This window comes from Neophocaena asiaeorientalis, unplaced genomic scaffold (assembly GCF_003031525.2).
Source record: "Neophocaena asiaeorientalis asiaeorientalis breed wild unplaced genomic scaffold, Neophocaena_asiaeorientalis_V1.1 scaffold332, whole genome shotgun sequence".
Lineage (NCBI taxonomy): Eukaryota > Metazoa > Chordata > Mammalia > Artiodactyla > Phocoenidae > Neophocaena > Neophocaena asiaeorientalis.
This window is the reverse complement of record NW_020173111.1, coordinates 4712952-4722243: the sequence shown is the minus strand read 5'-3', so window position 1 is coordinate 4722243 and position 9292 is coordinate 4712952. Positions and strand designations below refer to the sequence as shown.

The 9292-nt window shown below is 42.9% G+C and overlaps 1 protein-coding gene across 2 annotated transcripts in view; it reads right to left on the bottom strand.

The window, feature by feature from the left end:
* STT3B (STT3 oligosaccharyltransferase complex catalytic subunit B) overlaps positions 1–7837 on the bottom strand; it is a 98785-nt gene extending 90948 nt beyond the window's left edge. Inside the window, exon 1 of one of the 2 annotated variants that reach the window (XM_024743453.1) lies at positions 7126–7837. In XM_024743453.1, coding sequence (XP_024599221.1) covers positions 7126–7424 — 299 coding nt within the window. In that variant the 5' untranslated portion in view covers positions 7425–7837. Of the gene's footprint in view, positions 1–6844; positions 7069–7125 lie in introns of those variants that run through there. The other variant, XM_024743452.1, reaches the window with a different exon arrangement.
* Positions 7838–9292: the final 1455 nt, after the last annotated feature.

Here is a 9292-nt window from a genome sequence, read left to right as displayed (position 1 = left end):
AAAAAAAAAAAAAAAAAGAATAAAGTGAACAGTAGGGACTTCCCTGGTGGTCCACTGGCTAATACTCCTCGCTCCCAATGCAGGGTGCCCGGGTTCGATCCCTGGTCAGGGAACTAGATCCCACATGACAACTAAGAGTTCGCATGCCACAACCAAAGATCCCACACGCCAAGGATTTGATGACCTAAGACCTGATGCAGCCAAATAAATAAATAAGTACTTTTTAAATAAAGTTATCTCTAAAAAAATAAAGTGAATGGTAGACACTAACTTCCCCTCATCTTCTGAAGTAACAATTTTCAAACAACTTCTCAAAAACTTCCTCTAATGCAAACACAGGTGCAAAGAAAATAGAAAAGAATCTAGCCAAGCCACAACTGTACCACCTTAGAAAAAGTACTTCACCACTCTGGCAATCAGCTTCTTCACCCAGAAAACAAGCCAATCCAACCAACATATACTCTAAAAGTCCTTTAGTCTATAGAATTCTGAGTCTACTCCAAAAGTTTAACTTCCACCCCACAATTCTCTTAACTCAAATGGCTTAATATTTCCAACCTCATTACTCTGAACTTTTTACGGACAAATGTAAATGAAAACAACATGCAGTTGGATTCAATCATCTTTCCCTCTCATTCAGCTATTCCCTTAAAAGCCCCTCTCTGAAAATTCCCTAGTCATTCAGGTATAACTTTAAGCCACCATCAACTCTTCTCTCTTCCCTACATCAAAACAAACAAAGTAATTAGCCATCATCCAACTAATGAGTGTGGTTAGCTTGAGCAGGGACTGTGCCCAGGGCATTTTGATAGGTCAATGTGTTAAGACTTAAATCAGGGCCGCTGATTAAAAAAACATTAAATTAAATGGAGGACACATTCATTTAAGCCTGCCTTGGAGGCAGAGAATGCAATAAAAAGGACATAGATTTTGTAGAACAGGCGGAGACATAGATTTTGGAGAACAGGTGGACCTGTATTATTCAATCCTTGAGAGGAATACTGAATTGAAATATTTTTATCTACAGAAATAAAAGATGTTACCTGATCTCTTCAATTCTAGGATCTAAAATCAAGTTATAAGACAAGGTAAAAAACTAAGTATCTACCACTATTTAGAACACATGTTAAAGTTACCCTGCAACACTAAGTTCCAAAGAAAGAAAAACAGTCACAGATGATATGGTCAAGTACCAGTCACAATTTTCTAGAAATTTGTTTTCCTAAAAATAGTACAAACTTCTCTAACATAAAGACACCAACTTACATACAGGTTATACTCAAAAATATGTTTAAATGTCTTTCATTTAAAACTATGAAAACACTTTTCCAAAGAAATAAAGCTCCAAATAGTAGTTAGGTTTCCTGGAATGTCTACAAATGCCAGTTAACGTACATTTATCAATACTAAAACATGAGAGCCTCGAGCAGTTGCTCCTATTTCTTCCAACCCTGACCTAACAAGCATTTTTTTTTAAAATCTTATGGTATTGACACTTTCTATCAATTTCTAAATCCCTGGAAATTATTCATGTAAGAAAAAGGTAAAGTAAGGACACAGAAACCTTCTCAGAAAAGAGTAAGAGGTTTAAAAACAAAAAATGTCCACCAGAATAAGGTAAAGCAAATAAAGGAGTGAAGATGGAGTAGCAGGTTAACCATTTACATTTTTTCCCTTTCAATAGTATTAATTTGCCCATATAGTATAGTTGTGGGTCCTACATTATTTGAAAATGTTTTCCTATCTTCCTATTTATTGTAGGGACTGACAGAAGCCACTTTTGCAATCATACATAAAACTCCATTAAGCAGGGCTTCCCTGGTGGCGCAGTGGTTGAGAGTCCGCCTGCCGATGCAGGGGACACGGGTTCGTGCCCCGGTCAGGGAAGATCCCACATGCCGCAGAGCAGCTGTGCCCGTGAGCCATGGCCGCTGAGCCTGTGCGTCCGGAGCCTGTGCTCCGCAACGGGAGAGGCCACAACAGTGAGAGGCCCGCGTCCCGCAAAAAAAAAAAAAACAAAAACCCAAAAACTCCATTAAGCATTCCATGTGGATAAAACATGGCAAAGAAAGAGCGTAAGACTCATCACAGTAAGCAACAGGCTGACCAATAAAAGGCTTCTAATAATTCAAGAGTTTAGGAGTTCCACATAAACTAAATCTAATAAAACCAACATCAATATCTTTCTAATAACTTCAGTTTCTCCTGAGACACCAGATTCAACAGTCATTTAACAGACTTGGGCTCATGCAATGACTTATGATGTAGGTTAGGTAAGTTACTAACCAAAACCTAGGATGATTGAATCTGGTTCTAACCTGCACTCCAATCAAAGACGATATATAAACAGTATTTATACTCATTATATTCAAGTATTATAGAAAATAAATGCTACCCAGAAATAAGAGCTCCTCTTTATCATGGAGTTGAGGAACAAAGATAACATTCATTACATTACAGTGAACAGTACACTATCGGTATCCTACAAGTAAGATTTAAAAACAGTAATGGACAGATAAAAAGATACGATAAAGCAAATAAATACTAACTGTAGAATCTACATGTTCAGTATGAGTGTTCATTGTAAAAATCTTTCAACTTTTTTGTATGCTTGAAAATTTTCTTAACAATTAGCATTATACAGGTCTACTGAATTGTAGGGTGCTTTATAATTCAAGTTAACTGCAATATTGTCTTTCTCTAATAGCACTAAGTTTGCAAAGTAAACAAATTGAGGAAAAAAATATGATTCAGTCACTGGAGAATATTAATCTTTCCGTTATTTCTGAGAGCACATATGCACTGATTAATAAGATATCACGATGAAGAGAACTTTTAACATTTTCTCTCATACCCCAAAGCACCCAAAACTTATTGAGAGCATAAAAATCAGACAGATCATAGGCAGACTATTAAGTTTCCTCATATTCATAATAACTGTGTCAGAGCCTATAATGCAATCCTTATTCTAAGTTTCTACGACCAATGTTGTCTTTATGCAAACTACTCATGGCAGTATGTGGTGTGCAGTATTATTCAAGTTAGCCCTCAAATTATGAATACTCTAAAGCAAGAAAAAGTTCCAAAGTGGTTGCTGACAGAGCCTAACTCCCCCAGGACACGCCTCAGGAAACCCAGGATTACTACCTATAGGAGCCACCACACTCACTCAATGGGAGGAGGTCCAATCCCATCATCCAACCCAGCAGCTCAAGGCACTCCTTTCACCTCCTCCCTGAGTGTTCCTACAACATAGAATGATCTCAAGAGCTCAAGGCTAGAAAAGTTTTAAATTACAATGAAATCAGTGACAGTATACAGTAAGTCCCCTACATATGAACAAACAAGTTCGTTCCTCCAAGAGCACGTAAGTCTAATTTGTTCCTAAGTCCAACAAAGTTAGCCTAGGTACCCAGCTAACACAATTAGCTACATAGTACTGTACTGTAATAGGTTTATAATACTTTTCACACAAATAATACATAAAAAACAAACACAAAAAATAAAGAAAACATGTTTAATCTTACAGTCCAGTACCTTGAAAAGTACAGTAGTACAGTACGACAGCTGGCATACAGGGGCACGTTCCCAACTTGAAGGTTCGTATGTAGGGACTTACTGTACCTATTCTGAAGTGCATTTGGACTGCTGTTGCTAATGATTCCATAAAGTGCCTTTTTAAGATTTAGGGATGTTTCTGAGCTAAAATTTGTTTTGTTACCCATTTTGTCTTCTTCAGAACTGAGGTCAATAGCCTCTTTTTGTCATCTGCAAAGTGAAGAAAAACATGGAGACCTCAAAGTACAGGAAGTAGTCCCCAACTTACAAACAGCTTATGTTCCAAAGGTTTATCACTCCTTTGAAAACATGTTTGTACTAATTAACCTATTTATACCATAGTTTCTATGAAAAAATGCATCCCAATTTTCAATTCTAAATTGCAGCTTTCTGCCTTGCAAAAAGGCATCTGCTGCCGTTTTACAGCTAACTGCAGCCAGAACTCAAAGCTCAGAGAAGTCTCCTTCTAGGGCTCCAAGGAGAACCCCCTACAACCTGTGCAGGCAGGGAAAAATGCAACTCTTTTATAGGGAGCTTTTCCATCGTCTCTGTGGGAAAAGCTACCACCATTTAACAAGATAATGGTTATGGGAAAAGCACCTGGTTAATATGAAAGTATTAATAGTTACAACAAAAATAAGTAGGAACTACATTCTGCTCCAGATAAAAAGAAGATAAAATTAGGTGCTGTTAAACTAGTTGGTCAACCAAATGTTTGCCAAGTACAGACAACAAATTCTCAAACTGTGTCCTCATGTCTGATCAAGTCAACTGATAAGGGAGGAAATCACTAAAGTGAAGTGGTGGAGATCTTTACCAAAAATGCGACGAAGTTCTAAAAAAGTGCAGTGTACTTTAAAATTCAATCAATACTGTTGAACATCACATATCAACCCTTATAACAACTGGTAAGATTTATAAAATAACTTGAATGACAAACTTAAAAAACAAGAATAACTTTGTGACAATGAGTCACCTTTGGCAGCTAACTAGAGTCTTACGCAATTTAAGTACTAATGTTAAAATTTACAGAAATAACTCACAATCAAACAGAGAAAGTAAACTTTTCACTAAAAAGATTTCAGAAGTGAAGCCAGTACAGAGACATGAGAAAAAGGGATCAGGGAAAGCCAGAATAAATTGGTTTGTGGATACACAACCTGAGAGGAACATTTAAACATTATTAAAGGTTCATGTTACTACTACATGTTAAAACAGTAATCTGAGAGACTCCCAAGATAGTATAACACTAGAATGCTTGTAGAATCAAAGTGCTGGTACTATTAGTAGCTTTGACGGAAAACCACTTTTAAAATTCAAATTTTTCAACAGGAATGGATTATAAAAATAAGAGGCCTAACTGAGATCTTTGAAAGACATGAAAAGAAAAACATAAGTGAGCAAACACGGGATTTTTTTTTTTTTTGACTGAAAATTCTCTCATTAAGTCACCTGAATTATACTTAAGACATTAGATTTATACTGGCAAATCTCCATTCACAATAAAGGATAGGGACAATTCATTTTTATAAAAGGCTATTTACTACTAGTCAGAATTACCTAACATTATGAACATAAACACATAAACAAAAGCCTACATTAAGTAGGTCTTTAAGACTGAAGAGGTTTATATACCTTTACAGTATATGAATTAAAATTCGAATGTAGAATGTTATTCGTTCTACTAAAGGATGTTTCTGAAATGTGTTTTATACACAGAAAGATGCAAACAAATATTTGTGTGAGTAAAAAAGGGTTATGCCCTCCAAGCATATTCTTGAAACTAGAGAAGAAATCAACTTTTAATTTTTTTGCCATATTGGGAAAAAAAAAAACTTATCTGTGAAGCAACCCGATAAGACTTTTCATGATTATAATACTCAATTTTAGTAGAAACTCTTTGGCTCACCTGATGCAGATTTCTAATCTTCCTTCAAAATTAGGAAAAATATCAATCATCTCATCATTCAGTTGTGAATTTTTCTGCAATCCTTAATTTAAGCCTCAATGTTACTACTAAACATTATGCAGCCTTCTGTTTATAAAAATGATACTCTCCAGAAATATTATTCACAATTTTTGTTACCCATAATGTTTGGTCAACCATGCACTTCTGCTCTTGTAAACTGAAAAAACACAACTTTCTCTTTTTACATGTTCAGCAAAACATTAGCAGTTTTCATTTTCTGGTTTCAATTTCATTTTTATCTAATTTGCTTATGTGTTTCAAAGCTAAGACTAAGAAAACTCTGTCTAGTTCATAAGCGTCACAGTAATTTATTTTCTTCTGTGATTCCAAGTAACACAGAAGTTGTTTTTTTAAAAAAAAATCAAACCTCTAAAATGGAAAGGAAACGTTTCATGGAAGCATGTCACAGCTGTTAACTGTCTACCTAAATTGGATTCTCCAGAAGTGGACCCCTCTGGTGTTCAACAGATGATGCACTACCAATTTTTCTATCTGTAACAGAACTTCAATTGGTATTTTAATATATGGGTAACTCACTCCCCCAAATATTTATTATCCATATATTTAGTAACTCTCAAGAAGATTCTCTCTCTGTACTTCCAATGACAAATAGCCTCAAGTTTAGTTGGGCCTAATTATAAGGAAGTAAGATGAACTCAAGGGTGATGGGTCAAGAAGATGAATTAAGTCAGTTTAAAAGGCATAGACTAGGGCTAAAACAAAAAACAAAGAAAACTTAACCCAGGTTGGTCAAGTTGGAAAAAAAATAAATAAAGCACTCTTCCTATCTAAATAATTCACAGACCAGTGAATTAAGTTAGCTAAATTAGCTAGTGCTCTTTATGTGGTAATTTCCTAAAACATTCTGGTCAGTCCCTGATGCCATGTGAAACTTCAGTATTACAATCCAGGGCTCCCCATCACTATGGTACTGTTTGTTCTCTAATCCACAAACCTTCCTGCAAAGACCAATGAAGGAACTAATGCAACGCTTTCGGATATTGAGCATAACATACTGAGGGTGACAGTTTGGCTCACAGAGTAATGAGCCTGCTCTAAAAAGTAGCCCAAGATAATTGTGGACCGGTGAGGTGCAGAGTGCACTTAAAGGCTTGAAAATAAAGCCACTCTTGAAAATATCTAACATTAAATAAGCGTCCCTAGCTTTCAGATCACTTTTAGGGTTCTTATTTCCTTTCCTCCAACACCTCACTCACTCGCTTTTGCCCTTCCCGTCTGAGAGCCAAGAGAAACACGATAAAAGCGTGCAAAAACCGCGAGGCTGCGCCGACGAGACTCCTGCACATCTGGACTCACCTCCAACTGCAACAGGGCACCCCCTGGGCGAGCCCATCCCAACCGGCCGAAAACGCGCGCGAGAAGCTGAGAGCAGGCGAGAGCCGCGGGCGGGGAGGCGGGTAGTCCGCCGCCCGTCGCGGCGGGTCGGGCTCCGCGGGCCGAGGCGGCTACGAAGAAAAGCGTTCGCCCTCCTGGGAGTCTGCAGACTCGCCCGACCCGAGTCAAGGTCCCGCTTGGGCCCCGACGCCCCGCCTCCAGCGGCGCGGGGGAAACTTCGCTTGCAGGCGGGGGCGCGTAACTCGTGGATGATGCTTTCGAAGCGGATGACGGCGAAGAGGCGCGAGCTGAAGCCAGCGAGCCAGGCCAGGAAGAGGATGGTGAAGGAGAGCAGCGACTGCCAGCCGGCCGGCTGCGACAGCCCCCCGGACAGCCCCGCGGGGGCCGGCTTCGGTGCCGCGCCGCCCGCCGCCTTGTGCGCGCACTGGGCCCCGGGCCCGTGGTGGCCGTGCCGGCTGTTCCCCAGGGCCATGAGGCCGCTCCACGGGGATGAGTTGAGGGACGACTTGTGCTTGCTCTCCGGGGCCGAGGGCTCCGCCATGTTGTGCCCCGGCGGCGGGTCTCGCTCCGCGCCGCCGCCGCCGCCTCCTGGTCCGAGGGGTGCTGGGCGGGGACCCGGAGGAGGAGGAGGAGGAGGAAGAAAGAGGAGGAGGAGGGAAGAGAGCCGCGCGCGCCTGCCCTTAGCGCCGCGAGGCCGGGGGACTGGGGGTGGAGGCGGCAGCGGGGAGTCTCCGCTTCAGCAGCGGCCGCGACCGCCGCTCTCTCAACTCGGATGGCCCCTGCGCCCCTCTAGCCATCCGTCTTCCCAGTGCAGTTGCGGCAGCGGCGAAAGCCGACGGGACGAGGGCGCCAGAGAAAGAGCAGGAGCAGACGGAGGCGGCACCACGGCTCGGAGCAGCAATGACATTCCCCCCCCACCCGCCGCCCGCCCCGCCGTGAGAAGCAGGAGGAGGAGTCCCCCGGAGTCCGGGCGGAGCTCAGGCTACCTCTGACTCCGCCCCCGACCCAACAGGAACTGGCCCCTACGCCTGTCACAATGCGACAGGTCCGTTAGGGGGCGGGCCCAGAACCGCGGTGCCGGCCAATGGGAGCGCGAGCTGGGGCGGGGCTTGGCCCCCACCGTTCTCCCCTCCCCCTCCCGGCCTCGCGCTCGTTCGCCCGGAGCGGCCTGGCTGCGCGGTTACTGTTTCATTGTCAGTTGAAAGACGCAGTTTCTCGCGCCTGTATTGGCGGCCAGGAGGGGCGCTAGGCGACTCCGCGCGTTGCTTTGAGCTGAGCCGGGCCAAGGGGGCGGGAGGTGGTCGAGGACAGACGGGCGGCCTCCTTAAGAACCGGTTTAGGGAACGCAGGGAGCGCCGCGCCGACTGGCCGGGCGCTCACGGGCGCTCCGAGGTCGTGACTTTTAACCCGCTTTGCGCGGAGCGCCCATCACGTGACCGGGCGCGCGGGCGCGCAGGCGCGCAGTACTAGTGCCCCGCGCGTGGGTCTGGCGCGTAGGGATCTGCCGCCTGGGGCTCCCCGCTCCCGGCGCAGCGAATCACCAGCCAGCGGCCGCGCCACGACCAGCCCAGCGAGCTGCGCCAGGCGGCCTGCCTCGGAAGTCCCGGGCGAGGGCACGTTTGCCGGCGCTGGGGACTGGTCGGAGCCGGCAAACAAGCCCCTAGCTCGGGAAGGACCCCGTGGGACAAGCGAAGTGCGACCTTCTCCGGCTTTTTTCGCTTCTTGTATTTTCCTGATTGCAAAGATAACGTTTGTTCACTGGAAATGTGGGCAAATGTAGGAAATTGTTAACAGTTGCATACGTTCCGTCAGACGAGTGAAACTTTCTGTGGACTTTAAGCTGTTACCCAATCCTCTCTTCGTTAGGTGATAGCGAACTGCAGATCCCTGTACACGAATTTTTGCACGTCTAGTTTGTATTTTTACACCTTTCTCCCCCTTTACCCAGTCCCCTGCCCCCCAAAAGAAAGTGCTACCCGGTAGACTAAACTCAAAGCAAAATGAGTTTAAATATAAGTGGAGTAATCAACTTTATTTCAATAAAAATTTATATATAATATATAGAGACTAGAAGTGCTCTGATACAAGCCCCAGGAAAGGCACGGAGCTTTCAGTATGATCAACACTCCGTAAATACTTGATCAACTTTTCATGTAAATTAATATTTACGTAAAATTGTCCATTTTGTTAGGTAAATAACATCTGAACTTAAAAGCGTGTATTCGCGTAATATTATAAAGGCACTCAATTATTAAGTCATTAAAAAATTTAGTAAAGAAAATGTAAACACATCTAGAAGTTGTGTTTAAATAGTAGGTCTTTTCAAAATGTTAGCTAAATGAATAAGTAGCCTTAGTTAGCGGCTGCTCTTTGAAACAACTGGACCCAGCTACGTACTCAACCTGCTAG